Here is a 23,255-nt window from a genome sequence, read left to right as displayed (position 1 = left end):
GGAGTTTTGGTCTGAGCCCCCACACACCCACAAAGCAGTTCCTAACACTGTGTTATGTAGACCTTGCATTTCTTACTTTTCTGTGGCTGTGATAAAGCATAAGGACCAAAAGCAATGGATGGAGGAAAGAAAGGACTTACTTCGTGATATAACTCAGGTCCTAGTCTATCACAGAGGGAATCAGGCCAGGAACTCAAGGCAGGAACCAAAGCAGGAGCCATGGAGGAGTGCTGCCTGCTGCTGCCTCCCCAGGGCTAGCTTAGTATGGCTTCTAATATAACTCAGGACCACGTGTCTAGCCGTGGACCCATCCCCAGTGAGACGAGCCCTCCAGATCAGTCACTGATCAAGAGGATGCCCCAGAGACTTGTTCAAAGGACGATCTAATGGAGGCGTTTTCTCAGCTGAGGTTCCTCTTCTCATTCTAGCTCCTGTCATGCTGACAGACAGCTAACCAGGACAGACCTGTGGATATCATGTACTACTCAGAAAGTGCAAAGATAATTGTATAACTAAAAAATCAAATTAAAAAAAAAAACCTGAAGATTGAAGAAATTCTTTTTAAATAAAAGAACTGTCTGTGTGTCTTAAATGTGCTAAGAATAGGAGTGGAAAAAACCTAGACAGTGTACATATAGTTTTGGAATTAGCACAAATTTACCAAGATGTCCCAGTGAGAGGCTTTGTGAAATATGTGTGTGTGTATATGTGTGTGTGTGTGCGTGTGCGTGTGTGTGCGCGCGCGCGCGCGCGCATATATACATACATTTATACACATATGTATGTGTTATATATACACATATACATACATACATACATACATAGTACATATATGTAATACACGTGTAATCAGGAGCAAAGAGCCATGAATGGTTCATGCCTGCTTATGCTCAGCTCACTTTGTCTTTTTTTTACAGTTTAGGAACCAAACCCAGGGAATGGTCCTGCCCACTTTTAGGCTGGGCCTTCCCACGTCACTTAAGGCAATCAAGACAGTTCCCCACAGACATAGGCCAGCCTGATGTAGACATCCCTTTTGATGACTCTGGCCCCGGGTGATTGTGGATTTTGTCAAGTTAACAATGAAAAGGACCGCTGCAATGTCTTTTCCTCTTCATCTAGTTCTTGGGCTGCATATTACGTTCTCAACCAGCCTACGCTACCGAGTAAGACCCCGTTTCAAAACGATGAAAAGGCGTGTGGTGGAAAGTAGAGCCTGGTGTGCCCTCAGCACCCCGGAGGCACAGGCGAGAGGAGCAGGGATCCCAGGAGAGCCCGGGCTGGGTGATGAGAAGACGCCCCTCTCCACCACGCAGCCTGGAGAGGATGTCGACCCTAACGTTTATAGTGAAGATTGTAAATGAACAATCAAAAGAGCAAATGTTTTCTGTGGCTGAAAGAAAAGGATTTGAACTCATTAACATACATAAAGTCTTTTAGAGTACAGAATTTAAATATTACAAAAATAAGCAGGTGTATAAACTGTAGCTAAGTTTGAGAGCTTTTCTGATGCTAGAGTTAGTTTAGGTATGCTTTTAATTTGTGGTTATTATTGGTTAACTGTTCATTCTTTCACACCGTAATAATTTAAAGGAGATCTTGAGCTCTTTTTCCGTCTGTCACTGTGTTAGGTTAACAACATAGGAACTCTAAGCCAGGAGAGTGTTGTAGCACATGCCGGAGGGTCAGGAATTCAATGCCAGTCTGTGTTACAGCAAGACCTGTCCAGAGGCAGATAAACCAAAAGGGTAGCAATTCTAAACATGCTTAATTCTTACCGAGCCTCGCACTATGGGAAAGCAAAATGTGTGTTTGAACCCTTCTGTCCTCTCCAAGTGAATGTGCTCTCTGTGCCCACTGCACTCTTGTCCCAGGAAGGGTTTCTGTCAGCTGCTCTGCTGAAGCCCATTGGGTGGACTCTGCCAGTCAAATCTGTTTATGAATGGAACTTGAAGGAGTTGGTGCATGTTTCTACTTTACCGTATTATCTGATGCTCAACTGGAAACATTTCTTCTTCCTTCTGTTTACCTTGCAAAACACAAAGAATTGAGTGTTCCCCTTGGGCTGAGATGGAAGAAGAGATCTAGGGTACTAGAAGAGTTCCTTTAGAGACTGCTGTCAGTGTGCTGGAAACTATTCCTATGGTGCTCAGAGCACGAGGTCTGATTGGTTTGTTGTTTTCGTCTGTGAGGAAGACCACATGGAAGTCCCTGCCTCCAACCCACCCTGCCTTTGATTTTTTTTCCTCCCAAATATTAAAAAAGAAAATGTTGTTAATGAGAAATGCTTAAAATAATTGAGATTAGTAAACTTGGGCAGGGAGAATGAGGATTTTAAATTACTTACACGTTAGTTTAATTATGAAAATTATATGCAATATTTTAAATATATAAAATACAAGATAAGTATTCTCTTTACTCCCCTCTCACTGGGGGAAGACTTTTTTTTTTTTTTTTTTAATTGTCCTTGTTTTGGCTGTTGGTTTGTTTTTCTCTTCAATATGGAAAGTTTTATCGTAAATGGAAAGTTTAGGAGTCATCAGACTGTCCCTGGGAGTCTATTGTTTGAGGAACAGGGAAGGAAAGACAGGCTGACTTTGCAGTTTGCTGGGGATCAGAACCCCATCTTCCTCTTCCTAGGTCCGGGCCCAGCTCAAAACCTGACCCGCTGGCTGCTTGTAAACAGGGAGGCCAAGAGGCAGAGAGGGGGAAGCTGGGCGCTTCCACCCGCTCAGGATTTCTTTCTTGCCTTCTCTGGTTTTAGAAAGAACAAAGGTGGTTTGTAAAATGTTCATGTAAGGAAAGAAATCAGCCACTTTGTTGTCTTCCTCACGGTGGTTTTCAGTGTCACTCACAGGCCCATTTCTGCTTTAATCTTTCCTCAAGTGATTAATTACTACACAAAGAGAGATAAAGAATGTGCTCAGGATGTAGTGGAACACGTCTCAATGAACCCGTGTTTTAGGTTGGTGACTAAAATTCTTTTAGAAATAAGAGACAGTATAATTCAGAGCTTGGGGATTTTACTGTCTGAGGGGTAAGCTACCCAGAAGCATTCCAGTTAAACACCAAGCCCTTGGAGATGAGCTGCCAAGCTCACATGGCTTCAGTGTGGGAAGGGATTCTGCTCAGATGGTTCGGCTGGTGGTGAGCAGTTTCCATGGCCGGTAATGCAGAGGCGCTTCTGAAGTAATTGTCTGTACAGTTCTGGATTTAAGTGTCTGTAGCAATCCTTTTTTTCCCTTTAGTGTTACAGATAATGCTATGTGGGAGAGGATCAAAGGACAGGCAGACTAGCTGTCTGTGCAGAGCATTGTTTGTGAATGGCTTGCTTTGATTCATACAGTCCTCGTAGAGTTCTGTTAGGTAGGCCCATTGTTTTCTTCCTTTTATGAATGAGAGAGCTGGGGCAGAGACAGGTTAAAGACTAAGTAAATGCAGCCTGAGACCCAGACACCGGTAGTTTTGGTCCATAGCAGATATAGTTATACTGCAGACCAGCAAACGTTTCCCTTAAAAGGCCAGTGGGAAATTTTTTATACTTGACAGATCACAACTTTCCCTTTGCAGCTGTCCAACTCTACCTATGCAAAGACGTACAAATATGAACATTCTCTGTCCCAATAAAACTTTATTTGTGGGCACATTCCTTTGATAATATAAGTTTCATTCTGCAGTAGGAAGCAAAGTGTCCTTGCTTGATTTCTAAATACAGATGTCATACTTGGTTAAAGTGGAAAAAGCCTCAGAGACTTCATTTCAAAATTAAAATTTTGATGTTGTATAGCATTTTCTCACGTCAAATGATTGGTTGTTTTTTTCACCCCTTGAAAGGGTGCTTGGCAAGTCAAGCATGATGATGTGTCTGTCATACCAGCATTCAGGTGACTGAGGTGGGATTGTAAATTTGAGCTTAGCCTGGGCTATTAAGACCTTTTATCAAAAAAAAATTCCTTAACTTCGTAGCATTATAAAAATAAATGGCAGGGTCGATACACCTAATTGTACTATACTGTATCTTTGCTCAGATACTAAGATTAAGTCTAATTCATTCATGCAATAAATAGACCCAGTTTGTACTAATTCTGGACTTACTAAGAGTGAATCAGAATAAATCTAGGCTCTTTTATCTACTTGATAAACCCTAATGTCTTTTTCTTCTCAAGGCTGTGTGTGTGTGTGTGTTGTTTTGCCTTTTTTAAGATTAATTTTTTATTTCATTTTTTAGAGTTATTATTTCATTTTATGTGTTTGCTCTGCTTGCTTGTATGCCTGTGGACCATGTGTATGGCTGGACCCTGAGGAAGTCAGGTGTGACCTCGGATCCCTTGAAACTGAAGTTATGAACATTTGTGAGCTACCATGTGAGTGCTAGGAATTGAACCTGGGTCCTCTGCAAGAGTAATAAGTGTTCTTAGCCTATGGTATATCTCTCCAGCCCCTCTTTGTTTTTGTTTTTTTAATTCCCCTCCTCAAACCCTCCCATATGCCTCTCCTTGGTCTCTTTCAAATTTATGGCCTCTTTTTTTTTTTTCATTAATTCTTGTTCATGGGTACATACATATATACACATATATGTATATTCCTAAATGCATAAATACGGCCTGCGTAGTCTGTGTAACGTTACTCGTATGTATGTTTTCAGAGCTGATCCTTTGGTGTTGGATAACCAGTTGGTGTGCTCTTCCCTGGGGAAGACTGTTTTGCTCTCCAAGTTCCTTCATTGCGGGTAGTTCTTTGTGTAGTCAAGGCCTCACGGGCTGCCGCTCTCCGCCCTGTCATCTTCTTCTGCTCCGGTTAGGCGGTAGTCACGTGGTGAGACTTCCTGGTTGTAGTCCCTGACTTTCCTAGGAGACACAGTCGTAAGCAAACTCCCGGTGCCTTTTGCTCTTAGCGTCTTGGCACCCCCTCTTCCTGGATGGTCCCTGAGCCTCACGTGTAGGAGTTCCGTGGTATCACTTGGGACTAGGCTCCCCAACTCCACATTGTTATTGCTTGTGCTTTTCTGCAGTGGTCCCCAAGTGTTGCAAAGAAAAGTCTCCTTGATGAGGAGTGAGAAGTACGTTTATCTGGCTAGACCCTGAAGATCGGTTTAGTTGTACTTATTTCTTGTCTATTGCGTATAATAGATTGCTCGCATTATTTCATTTAACCTTAATAGCAGGTGGTATTCTTTCAGTTTTATAGTTGAAAGGAGCACTTAATTAAAAAGCTTAAATAGCTAACCAGTTACGAACAAACGAAGGTGGAGCCTGCCTTCAAATACAGGTCTGTTTTGGACGGAGACAAGTGTTTGCCTTCTCTGTGGAGGACAGCTTCTCTTCTGCTCCTAGACATGCGTGGTGCTATAAGAAACTCTTGGGATCCTGTTCTTAGGAGATCTGTATATCTCCCTTCTTAAGTACATGTTTATTTTTACTTCCTTCTCATTTTCCCTGATTCTAGTTTTAGAAGATGTTATCATAGTTTGCTAGAACTAACTGTCAAGCTTTTTTTTTTTTTGAGGGGGTGGTTCTCAAAAGATTCTAAAAATAAACAGAATTAGTCAGCAGTGTAGCTAGTGGACGGTACACTGATGTGTAGGATGAAGAGAGTGGAGAAGGTCAGGTGTAGTAAGGAGCACATTGCTAGAACCCCTATACCCAGGAACAGGAGGATCATGAGTATGGGAATAGCCCAGGCTACATGGCAGGACTCTGTTTCAAACATATAAAACAGTAGATGAAAAAGGGCTGTATTAGTGGTAGAACACTTACCCAACATAGGGGAGGCCCTAGTTCTGTTCCTCAACACTGAATCAATATAAAAGAATGGAGGAGAGCATCGGCCTGATGCCCATTATATCTTCCAGTTTTGAGAAAGTAGGCTCGTGTATCCAGGGTAAGGCTCTGTTTGGATCTTTGGCGTTATTGATCCATAGCTGTTGTAGAGTAGACTTTTTGTTTGTGTTTTTCGAGACAGGGTTTCTCTTTGTAGCCTCTGACTGTCCTAGAACTCGATTTGTAGACCAGGTTGACCTTGAACTTAGAGACCCACCTGCCGCTGCCTCCGGAGTGCTGGGATTCAAGGCGTGTGCCACCACCGCCCGGCTAGAATAGACATCTATCTGTATTGTATCTTGAACATATGGAAGAGAAATGGTACTGAGTTGTTCGTAGGTATCTGTGAGTAAGGAAGTGAATTAAATTTATTCATGAGTAACTATTTAACTCTGCCTGACATCGCCTCCTTCCAGGCCCCCAAGCAGCCACTGTCCTTCTCCCTAAAGGGGAGTTCTCCTTCTGCTTGTAGCTTCTGTTAGGAAGCAGGTCTGCAGAAAACAAGATCTGGGAGTGAAAGCAGAGTCCTTTGGGTTTAGCTACCGTTTGCTTATAGTTCCCTCATACTTCATTACTGTGAGGTCTCTGTGTGACGTAACATTTAACATGCTGTAACATGGGACATGCCACATTTTTCTAATGTTATCCTTAATGCCTTCAATTTGAATATTGCTTGACTTTTATCAAGAACCTGTTTAGGTATCTTTACACAATACAATTCGGCATATGCAAAGCCAACTTCAGGTATCCCTCAATGTGATTGTTCAAGATAATTCTTTTAGAAAACACCAGTGCACCTGCTTTTGAACCTTGCTTCTAGTGAATGGTGGTTTCTCTACTGGTTAGTGAGTGATGGATTCTTATCCTAGGGCTCTGGCTCTGGCTGAACACACAAAGCTCTATACCGGCTGAGGGTCAACATACATTCACAGCTGGAGAAGAACACCAGGTGTCATGCAACACTACATGGGAGCAAAATGAACCCCAGGAACTGTGAGAGGCAGTCGTTATATTTCAAGAGGGTGGAGTGACCCCTGCATCCTATAGGACGTTTATTATGATTGATTTTTTTGAGTCATTCCATAGACTGATGGATAATATGATTGTTGGGGTTTGGCCGAGGACCTTCTCTAGTAACACAAAAATTAGAGGAGAATTTGAGGTTAGCTACTCAGGCCCCCGACTTGCGCCTAGACATCAAAGCCGAAATTGGGCCTTAATTTTTGTCTTCATGCTACTGCAGTGGTTTGTACCAAGTCACAATCAAGAGTGTAGCTCATAGTCACGTTTTCCAGAAGTCTCCCCACCTCCTCGGTGGCCACTGGGATTAATTAGGATTAGGTTGACATGACGTCAGAGGAAGCAGTGTGGCACATACTCCTCTGTGAGAGAAGCTCCTCACAGGGCGAGCTTTCGTTTTGGACCAGTCTCACCTCCTGGCCTGGCTCTCGGGCTGGCTCCTTCCTGGATGCTAGATCTTGGCAGAGTTGCAGAGGGAGTGAGGTCTGGATTCCCAGCACTCGTGAGGGTGGGGGTGGGGTGGTGGAGGATGTAGGTGGAAGATGTCTGTTCTGTTCTGTTCTGTTCTGCTTGGCTGCCAGGCAGCCAGTGTTAGCTGAAGCCATCTCCTGCATCTTGCAGAAATGCCCACCCCATACTGTCCACCTTAAGGCTTTTATTTGTGTGTGTCCGTCCCACCCACCCCCCACCCCCCACTCCTGTGCTCTGGATGCCTTTGCTTCAAAAGTCCTTGACTGGCTGGAGTCACTTCTCAAATTCAGCCCTTTCACACCTCCTGGGCCATATCACCCTGCACAGGGAACTTGTCTTTTTGGGTTTTGTTTGATTGCTTTTTGACTCTGCAAGCCACAGTGTCTCCTATAACATGTTACCTGAAGTATGGACTTCCTTTCTCCTCTCTCCCCTTTCTTGGTCCTTTGTTTTTTCTACCCCCCCCCTTTCGGTTTTGCTAGGGATAGACCCCAGTGCCTTGCACATGCAGGGCTCTCAACATTATGTTTCTAGTCTTTACTTTCTTCTTTAGAGAATGGTCCCTGTTACTGCGCTTATTCTAAATCCCTTTTCTTCATCTGTTTAGGAAGGCCACACGCAGTAGGAAATAAAGAGAAAGAATAATCTAACGGATAGTTCGAATATTATAATTCCAATAAATTATTTTTTTAGTCTCTAAAATGATGAATAATAGGTACATAATAGGCCCTCAAGTGATTTTTACTGAAATAAAGGGCATAGTTGCATTATATGGTTTAAGAACTATTTGATATAGCTGTAAAATTTGATATATTTGTATCTGTGTAAGTATGTGCGTGTGTGTTTGCAAATAGGAAGTGCTCTTCTGTGGCCCTCTCAGCCTCATGTTTCTAGTGGCCTTTATTTGGTCCAGTACTAAATAAATACATATCATGGTGAGGTAAAAGAAAAAAATTTGTATTTTTCAATAAAAGAAACATCAGGGGGCCGGAGAGGTGGCTCTGTGGTTAAGAGCACTGGCTGCTTTTCCAGGGTTCCTGGGTTCAATTCCCAGCACCCGCATGGCAGCTCACAACCATCTGTAATTGTATTCCCATGAATTCCAGTGCCCTCTTCTGGTGTGCAGATGTACATGTAGACAAAAGCATCCATATACATAAGTAAATAAATCTTAAGAAAGAAAGAAAGAAAGGAACATCAGTGTTTGGTATGGTCATAACCTGGATTAGAGACCCACTCTGTTTTATTGGCAGTAGCTTTAAGATGAGCAGAAAGGTTTTCTGTTTGCATTAACAAAAAGACTACAGTCTGCATTGCTTTATTTTAAAGGTCATTCCTCAAAGCCTTCCAAATTCATAAACAGCAGACTTGCTGATCTGTGGTTGCTATTTTAGCTAGTACTTGTTTTGTTACAGGTTTTTTGGTTTTTTTTTTTTTTTAGAATTATTTTCACTTCTAGGCTAGAAACGGTACAGACCTGACCTGGCTGCCTCCTAGTTAAGCTGAGGGTAGGGAGCAAGAATGATTATTGGACTGTGCTCAGCCTTGAGTTCTTTTTATACCTGCTGTAGGAACCAGGAACCAGGAGAACTCATTTTTACTTACAGGCCAAGGAGCTCCCCGATAAGCTAGATGGAGCATCATGGGAGACATACCACACCATTACAGGTTGTTCACCTTGGCATAGTTTACAAGTTTTATGGTTACTCTTTGGCCCCAGGAGACTGTGGGGGCCAAAGTCTACTGTCAACTGACCTCTGGTTTTTTGTTGTTGTTGTTGTTGTTGTTGTGTTTTTTGTTTTTAAGCCATCAACTGGCTAGCTTGTGCTTTTGAGAGCTGATGATGTAGCTGAGTAGTACAGTGCTTGCTTAGTAGCATGTATGGCTTGTATATTGCCTAGGGACTTAAGCCAAACAAGCCTCCTCCAGGTTAAAAGGAAAGACATAGTCTATGTGTCCTTGTATTCTGAGAGTCAAAAGATTTCCCTGCTTGTTTTTGTGTGTGTGTTTGTTTGTTTGTTTCGTTTTGTTTGAGAGAGGATCTCTGAGTATAGGCTGACTTCCAAATCCCTGTTTATAAGGATGACCTTGAACTGCTAATCTCAGAGATTTGTGTTTTAAAGGTTATTATGTAGAAGATATGCCAACTTCTAGGCCTCAGGGGCTGGATAGAAAGTGAGGTGTAAGAACAACACATGCATACATGTGTTCATGCTTTTACTACCTTTCATACCTGACACACTGAGGACTTTGTTGCTGTTTTGATGGTAGTCAGTCTTTGTTTATTTTGGCTTTGAAAAAAGGACCCACTCTATATGCTAGGCTAGAACTATATAGCCCAGGCTGGCGTTGACCTCACCATCCTTCTGCCTCTGTCTTCTGAGTGGGTTTACAGGCATGTACCACTATAACTTCATGTGGTGTGGTCTTCGATAAAGTAATAATGAACATGGATAACAGCTTTTTTTATAGGAAGTTTTTTTGTTTTGTTTTGTTTTGTTTTGTTTTGTTTTGAGACAGGGTCTCTCTGTGTTGATTTGGAGCCTGTCCTGGATCTCACTCTGTAGACCAGGCTGGCCTCGAACTCAGAGAGATCCTCCTGCCTCTGCCTCCCGAGTGCTGGGATTAAAGGCGTGCGTCACCACCGCCTGGCTTTTTTTTTAATGTAACAAAATGAGGAGAGACTACAGCTCAGTGGCAGAACATTTTCCTATCACGCTCGTAGCCCTGGGTTCAGTCACTGCTAAAACCAGATGCACCTAAATGCTCGCTCTTCAGAATTTCATTCATCAGTGTGTTCCGAGTTCTCCCATGGATTTAAAAACACCTTCGCATGTGTGTGAGGTACGGAGGATCAAACCCGGGGCCTCACATGTTAGACAAGGACCGTGCAACTGAGGAACACCCTCAGTTCTCAACGGCAGAGTTCCGAGACAGTGTTTGAATATTCATTTTCCCTCTACAGAGTTGGGAGCACTCCGTGTCCTGGTTTTATAACCCACCAGTACTTGCCAGAGAACAAGCAGTATCATTCATTGTGTGTAGATCTAACTCATTTTTTCGGGAAGGTGCTTAACAGTTGCTCATACAGAGGGGCTCAGTTTAGTCTATTAATGGCCATTGCGGAAACTCCTTTTAAAACAGCTTCTTTTCAGATAAACCTTACAACTTTTAACCTGATCACATAAAAGGGCTATAGGCGATGTGTAGTTGCTCTTAGACTTTAAATCAGCGCTTCTCAACCTTCCTGGCGCTGCGACCCTTTACTACAGTTCCTCTACCACCCCTGCTCTAAAATTAATTTCGTTGCTACTTCATAACTGTAATCTTGCTACTTTTACGAATCATAATGTAAATATCTGTGTTTTCTGATGGTCTTAGGTGACCCCTGTGAGGGGAGTTTTGACCCCCAAGGGTTGAGACCCACAGGTTGAGAATCACTGCTTTAAAGACTTGAATTCCGTTTGGTTCTTTGTTTTTTGTTTTTGTTTTTCCCCTTAAGCCATTTTCAGAGTTGACTTGTGAAGACTGTCTTTAAGGTATCAGCTTCAAGGTTCAGATTCGGATTCGGTTTTGTTTATACCCAGTAGGAAATGCATTCCTGGGGAAGGGCTGGTGAGGTATTTATGAGGGTGAATATTGGGCTGGAAACTGAAATATATATGTTTGGCCAAGTCCATCCTGAAGCCTATTTTCTTTTCCTAATAGTCCCTCAGAGCAAGTTTTAAACAGTCTCTAGCTCACATTTCAGGGAAGCAAGGTATTCTTTCAAGCCACGGAACTGACTTGACTTGCTATTACTTTAAATTTATAAGGATGTGTTTGTGGGATGGAGCACTTGTCCGTCTCTGCATGCACGAGGACAGAGGACAGCTTGAGGAAGTCCAGTCCCTCCTTCCACCACGTACATAACAAGGATTGAGTGGAGCCCTTAGGCCGGGTGGCAGTCTTACCTTTTACTCACTGGGCCGTCTCACTGGCCCAGCTCGATAGTTTGAAAGGCTTGATTGCCAGCACCTCTAAAATTTATGAACCAAACCACTAGTCATGTATAGCCTCCAAGTTTCAGGTTATCATTGTTTGTTGTTCGTTCTTCTGGGTAATTCCTACTATCCTTTGAAGTTTTTAAGGATTTTTGTTCTGTATTAATCAAGTTTTAACTTCCAAGGGTTAATGCACTGTTTGCCTGGGCATGGGTTTTTTTTTAATCTGACACCATGATAGTGAGACTTTTTGCTTTCATCTCCTTATTCATTTTCCTGGTGCAACCTAGATTGTCCGGGTTGTCCCGGAACTCACCGTTCTTCTGCCTCAGCTTCCTGGCTGTTGGGGTTATAGGCATTTGCCAGCATACCCAGCTGATGAAATCATCACTTTCTGCTATTAAAATGATGCTTGCTGCTGGGTGAGTTGATGTATACCTATTTCCTGGTACTCTGGAGGGCGAGACAGCACAATCAAAAGTCAAGGCCAGCCTGGGACTAGAGTAAGGCTCTGTCTCCAGAGGAAAAAGGAAAAAAGGGGGAAGAAGAAAGGGGAAGAGGGGGCGGAGAGAAAAAAAATAGTTGCAGGGAAGACCTGCAGATGACCCATTTACCTCCCTGCAGAGTCCCATTGTTGACTATGGAACTTGTTCAGAACATCAGATAACGTTCTTCTCACTCTGCTATCTCCTGGCTTTTATGTTGACACCCAGGCTCTGCACATACTATCCTCTGTGTGGAAAACCTAAAAATATAACAGGGATCTATGACTCCTAAGAGGTCTACTGGCAGGTGAAATGACCAGCATGCCTACTTTGTAGGCTGGGCCAGGTTTTCATAAAACAATCAAGAGCACCACCCTGCTTGTTGTAGGGGAAATTCCAGACTTACTCTAGGACTTCAAAGAGGACTTAAGCAAGAACAGTTTGGGGCTGGTAACCACTTTCTGGTGAAATTATGGTTAGCTTTCCATAATAACTGATAGATTGTTAAAAATTAAGTTTCCTCGTCCAATGTTCATCCTTCAAGTCCCTTAATCTCGCTTTCCTGCTCATTCTGTGGTAAATATGAAAGCAGCCAGAGGAAGCACACAGCCCCCCAGACACAGCTCGGGAGTGGTTGACAAGGATTGTAACAGCATCCTGAGCATGCGCACATGTTCTCCTCCCCTTGGGCCAGGGCGGGTGGCTAGGCTGCTCACTCTGCTTCTCCGCTGTCCCCTGTGCGTTTGCCCCTCCCTTGCTGAGGTGTTTATTCAGTGCTGGCGTAGAAGGGTGTTTTCTCTGGTTTAACTCTGCAGGTTTTATGTTCCTAAGATCTAGAGGAAGCCAGTGAAATATTTTCTAACGGAGGACTGTTGCTGTTAAGTTTTTATATACAATTTGATGTACTTTTCCTGCGGAGGATGTTCTGTCCCCATAGAATTTAGCATGGGAAAAAGTTAACTTAAAAACTATGATGGCATTTAAGAGATTGTGGTAGTTGGAATCGAAGAACGGCACCTACCAATAGGAATTGATTTCTGGCTTTGATTTCTCTTGACTTTCTAGAAATTTGTCTCCTTCCAGAAGCGAATCTGACCTGGAGTGGGTGGCTCAGGGAGGTGGAGCTGAGTGTGTGCTCTGCTGGTGAAGCCCCCTCAGGCCTTCTTCCACTGTTGCATGTGGACGAACCAGACAGGGAGATGTGGAGGAAACACTGGCCTGTTCCGTTAGCCTGCAAAGCAGTGCTAGGCGGTCCTTTCCGAGGGAATACAAGGTTAGCAGAGTTTCGTACTGCAGGATTGGCATGGGTAAGGAGCCCCAGCCCTTATCAGAAGCCTGAAGTTATCTAGGTTGACTTGGAAGCTGCAGTTAATTATGTGAGTGAACAGTTTAGTAACTGTTCTAAAAATAAACAAGTGAGTGTAGTTAGTTCCTAGATGCATGCTCTCTTCCCCTTTACAGGCCCTTCTGGCTGGTCTAACTGGTTTTGCTGGAACCAGGTCTTTGAATCTTTAGGTCTTCCATGAGGTGTTGTTGTTTACCCCCCTCATCCATCCCTTCCTCTCAATCCCAGTGTCCCCAGCTTCATCCTTGGACCATTGAAAATGGTGACAAGTAGCCTGGCAGTGGTGGTGCACACCTTTAATCCCAGCCGGCAGATCTCTGAGTTCAAGGCCAGCCTGGTCTACAGATGGAGTTCCAGGAGAGCCAGGGCTACAGAGAAACTCTGTCTTGAAAAACAAACAAAAAAGGGTGAAAAGTACTTGTCAGGCAGCATGCTGGGATTCAGCTGAAAACACAATTGTCTTGTGCTTACGTGTTAATGAGGAAAACTAGTGATTGTGTTGCTATGAGGTAGTTTAGGGGCCAGGAGAGACAAATAAACCAATCAGTGATGAGGCAATAAAGAGGATCTGGGAAGGTTTTTGAGTCAGCAAGCCATCTTTGGAAGTCCCAAGTATCCCAGGGTTTGACGTCAGTGTTTGGATTCATGCAGTTTTGTTTTCACTCTCTGTGGGGTTGGGATTGACCCTGCCGCCCTGCCGTATGCTCCATATGCTCAACCCTGTGGTCTTGACAGCTTCACTCCCTGCTCTGACATCGTGACCTTTGCACTTCCTTTGGGGGCTGGTTTGGCGGCTGTTGTCCCTTTGGATTTTAGAGCCCAGACTGGCCTCAAGCTCAGATCCTCTTGTCTCAGCCTCCTGATGGCTAGCTAGGATGACAGGTGTGTGCCATCACATTCTCTCTTGAACTCCTAAAAGCAATGACAATAGCTAGCTGTCTTAATACAAGCCTTTCAAATGGTTGCCAGAGAAGCACCTATCAACTCTAACCCAAATCAAAGCCCCGTGTCCTCACTACTAACCCCCTGAAATCCCCGTGTCCAGGAAAACCCACAGATGGGTTCATGGGAAAAGCCTTCTGGAACAGAGCTTCTGTCTCTGCCACTCTACCTGGGTCCTGCTCCTGCAGGTGGGGGGAGGGGCTGAGAGTTTTGCATACTTTAGGAATGTGTGCTGAGATGGCAAGGCTAGAGGGTCAAAAGAGTAAGGGACGAAGGTGAAAACAGGTGGGGCTGGCTGTGTAGGTCAGTGAAAGAGCCCTTGTCCAGAGCAATGTCTAGCCTTCTTTGGTTACCAGCACGGCCAATCCTCACGCCCCAAAAAGGTGAAGGTGTGTTTACCTCTGTCTACATGGATAGGCGCTCCGGTCTACGTCTTACTTGTTTTTAATTATTCTTGCCAATGCAAATCAAAAACTTAATAACCCGACTGAATTGGCTCCTGGCCCTGCTCCTAGGAATAGCTAATTCTGTCAGTGATCTGACTGGAAAATCCCTGCCTCCGCTCCCACCCCCCCCCACCCCCCACCCCAGGATGTGAATCTTTTTCTTGTCCAGGCCACCTATGATAAAGGTGTGCATCCACCCAGTTGAGTGATAAGAGGCCCCGGCCACTGAGTAACAGGAAGCCAAGTGGTTGGTGGTAGGAGGTGTTCCTTTTGGCATTTTGCCTAGATCCAGCTGCTTTGTGTAACAGTTGAACCGCAGGGATGGCTTCGAAGGCGAGGCTGTTATTCTGCAGCGTATTCAAGACCTGGCAGAAAATGTATCCTTCGCTTTTAAGATTCGCATTAGAAATCCTTATCCTTTGGAACTCTGGCAGTTGAGGGACCGACCTGCCTAGGACCTGAAAAAGAGCCACAGCAGAAATGGAGTGTAAATTTCTATTCTGCTGGAGTATTTTTCCTCATGATTTTCTTTGGATCTTTTAGTAGATTCACCCATTCATTCTACTCCGTGGATGCTGTGGTAGACTTAATGGCCGACCAGCACCAGAAAAGCAGTTTGTTGTTTGCTGAGACAGTTTCACACTGTGCCTCAACTCAGCGGCCACCCTTTCCATCCTTTTACTTGGAGCCCCAGATGTTGGGGTGGGTTATACCCAGCCTGGTCCTAGGCAGTTTTTAAAAGCATCTTGTTTCTGAGTATGTACATCCTATGCTGGAATGATTCCCATCATCCGCCTGGGGAAACTCTACTGTGGAATTCCCCCTACAGAATGGATTGAAACAGTGGCTCTTTGCCACATGAGATCTATCTGTACACACTGCAAAGCCTTGATGAGGTCAGGCTGACTAGGAAGAGCTGATACATGGCCTGGAAGTACTTTTCCAACTTCAAGCTGAGTCATTAATCACCTGAAGGGAGGGCTTGTTTAAACGTCATTAGATCGTGGGTTTCTGTTTCTGTAGGAGGCTGGAGTCTGACATCCTCCAGGTCCACTGTCCTGCCTACCTCTTGAACTGCAGGTACATATCAGTGAGAACGAGGGTGGTGGGCACGTGCTCACCATTACTCCTGGTAACTACTGGACACTTGCTGTCAGTAGTTCCCAAGCTTTACAGATTGGGCGTTCTGTTGTTGTTTTTAAAGATCAGGGCTGATTTTCTCAACAACATCTAGTATACTCCCTAGAAGTCCTCTTGGTTTGCACCAGGAATCAGTAGACTCAGTCGTCTAAGGAAGGGCGTGTGGAAACAGTGGAGGCTACTGGGAAACTTCTTTCCGGTTACTTCCTGTTGTCAGTCTAATGTTGACTTTTAAACACAAAGTCGGGGAAAGGAAAAGACATCTCTGGCTTACCTGGCTCTTTCCGTTCCCCCCACCCCCCAGCCCCCAATCCCTCAGGTGCAGTCTGTCACATGACTAGGATCAGGTAGTGGTTCTGGTTTGGTTTGGCCAGCCTTCCTTTTTGTTGAAGGTAACTAATGGGTATCTCTATTGCTGCAGTTCTGGAACATCCCAGGAGGGGCAGGATGATCATCTTGGTCTTGGTGACCTGCCCTCTGATGAGGAAGTCATCAGTAGTTCTGATGAAGATGATGTCAGCTCTGAGTCCAGTAAAGGCGAACCAGACCCGCTGGAAGATAAACAGGTATATTTTGACAATTAATTATTTCTGCTTTTGTTTTTCTTGGCCTGTCCCTGTGCATGGGAATGCTATTTATCACACGGATAGGAAAACAGTAACAGCCCTCGTTAGTGAGTTAGTCTCAAAATGCTTTTCAAGTTTAAGTCTTGTTCCTGCTGTAATGGAGCACCTACACTGTTGTATATCCAACCTAAGGATTATTTAGTGGTTTTTGAGAAGTTATTTTACTAATGCTTTTTATATGTGCATGTATGTATGTATAAACATACATAGTTATGTCTGGATCATGAATCTCTCTTAGGGATTGTTCTTGTCCTGCCACTAATTCTCACGTTTCTTTGTTGTGGGTTTTTTATGTTTGTTTGTTTTTTTTTTCGTTTTATGTGTATGGTTGTTTTGTCTACATGTATGTCTTACATCCCCTGGAGCCTGAGTTACAGACAGACAGTTGTGAGTTGGGATTTGAACCTGGGTTCTTTGGAGGAACAGCCAGTGCTCTTAAACGCTAAGCCCTCTCTCTAGCACACTGTGGGGTTTTTTTGTTGTTGTTGTTGTTGTTGTTGTTTTTTTTGTTTTGTTTTGTTTTTGAGACAGTGTAACCTAGTCTGGCATTGAATCATAGCAATCCTCCTGCCTCAGCCTTCGGAGTGCTGAGATTATAGGTATGAGCCACCACACCCCAGGGTGTTCTTAAATTTCTTGAAAGAAGGGAAATATATGTGTTTGAGGCTTGACCGCATCTTTAAAATTTTTAAAAATAAGTTTATTGTGTGTGGGGGGGAGCACATTAGCGAGCATGCTTATGTGTGGTGGTACACATGTGGAAGTCGGGTACAACTTGCAGGAGTCAGTCCTCCCCTACCACGAGGCCTGCAGGTTCGAACTCAGGGTTTCAGGTTTGCAGCAATCGTCTTTAGCCACTGAGCCACCTCACTGCCCCGATCACGTCTTTTCAAGGACAGAACAAAGATTGCCCTTTGTACAAGTTACTTCCCACGGTGCTGCCGTAAAATGCCTGACAAGGAACCAACTAAAGGGAAGGAGGACGACTCTGGCTCACAGTTCAGGGGTGCAGTCCCTGTGTCCCGGATGTCGACACAGTGCCTTATGCTAGTTCCCAGCTTGCTCTCCCCTTGTGTTTAGTCCAGGACTCCAGCCACGGCATGGTGCCACCCACCTACAGTCAAGGTGGGTCCTCCCATGTCAGTTAACCCAACGGGGTTCGGCTTACTTAGAGTTACTACTGCTGCGGTGAAACACTGTGACCAAAAGCAACCTGGGAAGGAAAGGGTTGATTTGGTTTTCACATCCTGAACCACAGTCAGTGAGGGGAGCGAGCAGGAACTCAAAGCTGGAGGCAGGAGCTGATGCAGAGGCCATGGCGGGGAGCTGCTTACTGGCTTGCTTCCTCTGGCTTGCTCCTCCTACATTCTTACAGAACACAGGATGGCAACACCCACAATGGCCTAGGCCCTCCTCCATCAATCACTAATTTAGAAAATGTCCTATAGGCTTGCCCCCTCGCTAATCTTATGGAGGCGTTTCCTCAATCGAGGCTCCCTCCTCTCAGATGACTCCAGCGTGTGTCAAGTTGACACACAACCAGCCAGCACAGGGATAATCCTTCATAGCTGTGCCCTGAAGCTTGTCTCCTGTGTTATTATAGACCCTGTCAAGGTGACAATGAGTGTGTTAACTCTCTCACTGTTACTAACATAGTCATCATGTCCTTAAACAAATCCAGTGAGGATGGGTGATGTGTGTATGTAGTCATACGTGTGTGTATGTGTATGTGTGTGTGTTTGGGAAACATGAAGATTGTCCATATGTTCATAAAGGTTATGATAGGGAAATTCATTGTACTGTTTTAGTTTATTATAAACATCTACATGTTTCATTTGAAATCACATCTGAATAAGATATTATGAAAGGGAGACAATTAGCATGGCAGCATTGTCCCCGTGTCATATTGGGAGTGTTACAGAGTGGAATTTTAAAAGCTCCTCACAACATAGCAAGCCAGGGAGGAAACCCTTGTCGCCTTGTCGTATTTTACGAATCCATTATGCTTCCTGCTTAGCGTGTTGTTGCTCTGTTTGAATTTGCTTTTACCCTTTAATGAATGGCACAGCGTGGTTATCCAAGATTGAGTTCCATTGCTGGAAGTTGGCTCAGCAGTTCAGAGACCTTCTTGCTCTTACAGAGATCCTGGACTCAATTCCCAGTGCCCTCATAATGGCTCCCAACTGTCTGTAACCCCAGCTGGGATCTGACACCCTCTTCCGATCTTGTCATGTGGTGCACATACATACATGCAAGCAAAACCACGTAAACACGTAAAATAATAAAATAAGTAAATATAAAAAAAATGGGTTACCAGCTATGATTTGGGTTCCTTGAAGCCAATTAATCTTTTTGGTTTAAAGAATGCCACTTTGTAAATGAGATCAAAATATTATTTATAAAAGATCTCATGTGTGAAAAAATTTAGAATATTATTCAGTGTGGGGTTCAAGCTCAGTGAATCTGTTGTTCACTGATGAGACTTAATTTCTGAACCTGGTGTGGTAGCACATTTGTAATTCTAGCAGTTAAGAGGCTGAGGCAAGAGGTTTGGCACGCGTTCAAGGCTATCTGGGGCTTAAACAGTAAGAGTTTAAATTCCAGATTAAGTAAGTTACAGATTAGCGTGGGTTATAGAGTAAGGCACTGTCTCGAAAGCAATCGGATGCCCCAGAGATTTATGCTTTTGTCTCTTTGTTTGTTTCAAAAACAAACAGGCACTCCCACACACACCCTCCCACCCCCTACCCCCTATTCGACAGGATTGAGTATCAGATCAGGTTATTGGAAGTAATTGCTAGAACTTACTTAGACAGAGGGATCTGTGCAGATCCCCATAGCTGAGTGACCGTTACAGGTACACTTACTCAGCAGTCAGAGGGAGTTACTTGACTGGAATGGAACTGTCCCAATGCCTCACTCACACCTTTCATGCTCTCGTTTGCACGCCTGTTTTCTGTTTTGCTGCTTCTTGATACAGATCCTGCAGTATGTCAAGGATACCCCTCACGTCCCAGGTAGCTTCCGTGTTGGTCAGACATTAGCAGTGACCGTGGCCCTTGATCCCAATGGGGGAGGAAGAGGGACCAAAACCCTTAAACAGGAAGCAGCTTAGTGTTTCCAGGCTGCGAATGAACATTAACAGTGATGTGCTAGAAAGGGCAGTGGCTGCTTTGGATGGAAGCCTCTGAGAAAGTGATATTTGACCAGAATTTCAATGACGGCCGAGAGCCGGAGCCTGTGGAGAGCTTGAGAGAGAACATTCAGACAGTACTGTGGGAGAGCCGTCATTAACATCGGGCTGTTCTCTTGCTTTTCCTGCTTCACACTGTTGTTCTCTCCTGTTCCTTTCCCTTGGACCTTGTCCAGTTTCTCTCTGTACTGAAGCGGGAGCCATGGTCATCTCCACCTAGCACTGGAGCTCCGACTGGTTCACGGTGTTAGGGAAGGCTCTGACGTGTTCCGATGTCACCTTCTGTCACTGCCGGGCTCACTCCTGCATTTTGTGCTCAGTGGAAACTCCTAAGTGGAGTACGTCTTTCTTGTCGTATTTTCTTTCAGGACCGCCAGCCCCAAAATAATGACTCGGAGACTTCTCATTAATTATGAAAGCTTGGCCTTTAGCTTAGGCTCTTATGACTTAAATTAACCCATTTATATTAATCTACCTACATTCTTCCACGTGGTTCTTTACCTCTCCTCCGTGCTGTATGTCCCACTCCATCGGTGTCTGGCTGGTGTCTCTTACATGCCTAGATTCTAACCCTGACTTCCTCTCTCTACCCGGAAGTCCCACCCAACCTCTCCTGCTTAGCTATTGGTTGTTCAGCTTTTTATTAAACCAATCACAAGGGCACATCTTCACACAGTGTACAAATATTCCTTAACCTAAGGCTTCTCCCTCGGTCTCTGTGCCTGCCTTTCCTTCTTGTCTTTATTTCATAGTTTCATATCCTCTTGTGTCATATTGCAATATGCCTGCTAAATCTTTACCTTTTTTAATCATTTATGTGTGTGCGTGTGTGCACACACACATGCACTATCACAGATTTTTAGAACTCAAAGGACAGTTTATGTGAGTCAGTTCTCTCCTACCCTGTGTGGATTTCAGGGATGGGAATCAGCTCTTTAGGTTTATGTGGCAAGTACCTTTACACACTGAGGCATCTCACTGGCCCCACCCCTCTTTTTTTTAATGGAACTTCTTTTTAGTTAATCGTGGACATGTGGCATTTTTGTTTTAACTTTGTACCAGTAGCATCAATAATGTCTCTCCTTTAGAATTCTCAGCGGCTCTGAGGAACATACATTGTGTCTCTTCTGTCTGGAACAACAGCAGAAGTAGAATATGTTAGTGCTCCCTTTCTAGACAGCTGTTAACCTGCCTAACCACAGCCTAGTGAATGTCTTTAGGTCATTTGCTTTCATAGTGGTTAGGAGAACACAATCTTTGGAATGAAATTGTTTGGGTTCCCACCTCTCCCAAGCTCTGTGATTTTGATCAACTTACTTCCTTTAAATCCTTGTTTCCCTCTCTGAAGAATAAAAATAAGTAGACTGTAGGTTGATAGTGCCCTTATTCCAAGGGCTGTGGTGAGATGGTACTTCTGCTGAGGACAGTGTCTGCACAGAGTGAGTGCACGTGGCCGGACTGTTCTCTCCTGACCTCCAGTTCCTGAATAACCACTCAAGAGGCTTCATGTCATTTTATAAAAGTTTGGCCATTTGCTCAGGCTTATTCCTAACTAGCTCTTCACTTAAATTAGCCCATAATTCTCATCTGTGTTTAGCCATGTGGCTTGGTATCTTTTCTCAGTACGACATTCTCATCTTGCTTCCTCTGCGGCTGGCTGGTGACTCCTTGACTCCGCCCTTTTCCTTCCCAGGATTCTCAGTTTGGCTTTCCTGCTTAGCTTCCTGCCCAGGTACCAGCCTGTCAGCTTTTATTAATCAATGAGAGCAACACATATTCACAGTGTACAGAAGGACATCCCACAGCAAGTGCACAACAGATTTTTAGTTATTACTGGTTACATGAAGCAAGGGAAATCTTAAACATTTCATAGCAAGCATTCCATGAGTTTGCCAATGAATACATACTGTTTAACATGTCCCTTGTCTTTGCCGAGTAAGGAAGCAGGTTTTTTGTTTTGTTTTGTTTTGTTTTGTTTTTTTGTTTTTTTGAGACAGGATTTCTCTGTGTAGCTTTGCGCCCTTCCTGGAACTCGCTTTGGAGACCAGGCTGGCCTCGAACTCACAGAGATCCGCCTGGCTCTGCCTCCCAAGTGCTGGGATTAAAGGTGTGCGCCACCACTGCCTGGCTAGAAGCAGGTTTTTGTATTCAAGACACTGTTGTGTTTCAGTAGGGAAGACTGTATTTCAGACTTAGCTCTGCTATGCTGGTTGACCTTGAACAAATAGTTACTTTCAATCAGGTTCCATGGCACATGGCTATAACCCCAGCACTTGGGGAAGCAGAGACAGGAGGATTGACATGAGTTCAAAGCCAGCCCAGTCTACATAATGAGTTCCAGGCCAGCCAGGACACTGTAACTAGACCGCAACTCAAAAACAACAGAAGTATTGGTGAGAATGTGGAGGATTTCAAAGGAGAAGTACTTTGTGAAATAGTTGAAGTTCTTGAAAAGCTTAACTGTAGCCAGCATGTGGCCCCTAAATTCTATATTACTACCTGCTTATCCGAGAGAAACGAAAATATATGTCTACACCTAAGCATGTACCAAAATGTTCATATTATCATTGTTCATAGTTGAAAGGTCTCAGGTGGGAGTTTAAGGGGATGCTAAGATGGATTGCTGGAGGTGAGAAGTTGATTAAAGAGTTGTTGACGCCATGGAGAGACAGACTGATAACAGCATGGTGGGGGCTCTGAGGAGAGTTCATGCTCCTGCCCCTGTGACAGACAGCATGGTGGGGGCTGTGAGGAGAGAACATTAGGACCCACCTGGCACAAGTGACCCCTGGAAAATGGTGGTAGTTTCACAGCACCTGCCTGCAGTCAGGCTCTCTGATTCCCGGGCAGGAGGAAGGGAAGAAGATGGGGAGCAGGATGTGTGGTCACCAGTACTCTCTGTGTTACTGACTCACCCCAGGTGAGGAGCTCAGGCACTTGAAAGCCTGTTAGCTAGAGGTTCACCATGTCTTAGTAGGGAGTCTGTCAGTATCTGAGAGGGGAATGGTTGCTGCAGATTCTGTGGTCTGAGCAGCAGCTAGATGCTAGCACTACTACCAAAACGAGAGAATCTAAATGCTCGTCAACTGAAAAGTGAAAAAACCAGGTGTGGTGTATCGACACAATGGAGTAGTATTTGGTCATAGGAAGGAACGGAGAGTATCTGGAAACGGGCACGGGATTCATGTGAGGTAAAGGGATTGTAGAAAGGCTGTGTAACCTGCTTGAAAACCCCTGATTTGGAGTTTTTAATTACAGTCTGTTTCTGCTAACAAATTGGTACATCATTCACAGAAGCTAAATGATGTCCATAGAACATGTTGGGAGGAGAGTAATAATCCATGGGAATCTGTATTAATTCCCTTTGGAAATTCTTACGTGTGTACGTATGTGTGAAGGAGTGTTAAACAGGTATCTGTGCGTGTGCACGTACACATAGAGGTCAAGGGTCATTGTCAGGTGGCTAGGTCTATTTTCATCCACCTTGTTGTTTCCATAGGAGCTCTTCCTGAATCTGGAGCTAATCGCTTCAGCAAGAGGAGTGGTTGCTGGCTTGTCCAGTTTTTTTTTGTGTTGGCACTGGGGATCTGAACTCAGGCCCTTGTACTTGTGTGGCAGGCACGTTAACATCTGAGCCGTCTCTCTCTAGCTCCCTGGAAGTTCTTCAGATTGTAGTTTATTGTTCTTTCAGTTTTTAATAAGTGTTTGTCTTAAAGAAACGTGTTGGGGCATAGTGGCTCATACCCATGGCCTTTGAATTTGGAAGGCAGAGACAGGAGGATTCC

At 44.3% G+C, this 23,255-nt stretch overlaps 1 protein-coding gene across 1 annotated transcript in view; it reads left to right on the top strand.

The window, feature by feature from the left end:
* The window catches only part of Fgd6 (FYVE, RhoGEF and PH domain containing 6), a 117,156-nt gene that overhangs the window by 25,494 nt on the left and 68,407 nt on the right, over positions 1-23,255 (top strand). The window contains exon 3 of the mRNA XM_059245122.1: positions 16,073-16,217. Coding sequence (XP_059101105.1) covers positions 16,073-16,217 — 145 coding nt within the window. The remainder of the gene's footprint in view (positions 1-16,072; positions 16,218-23,255) is intronic.

Source organism: Peromyscus eremicus, chromosome 18 (genome assembly GCF_949786415.1).
Source record: "Peromyscus eremicus chromosome 18, PerEre_H2_v1, whole genome shotgun sequence".
Classification (NCBI taxonomy): Eukaryota; Metazoa; Chordata; class Mammalia; order Rodentia; family Cricetidae; genus Peromyscus; species Peromyscus eremicus.
Note: the sequence above shows the minus strand (reverse complement) of the source record. Positions and strands in the feature narration are given on the sequence as shown.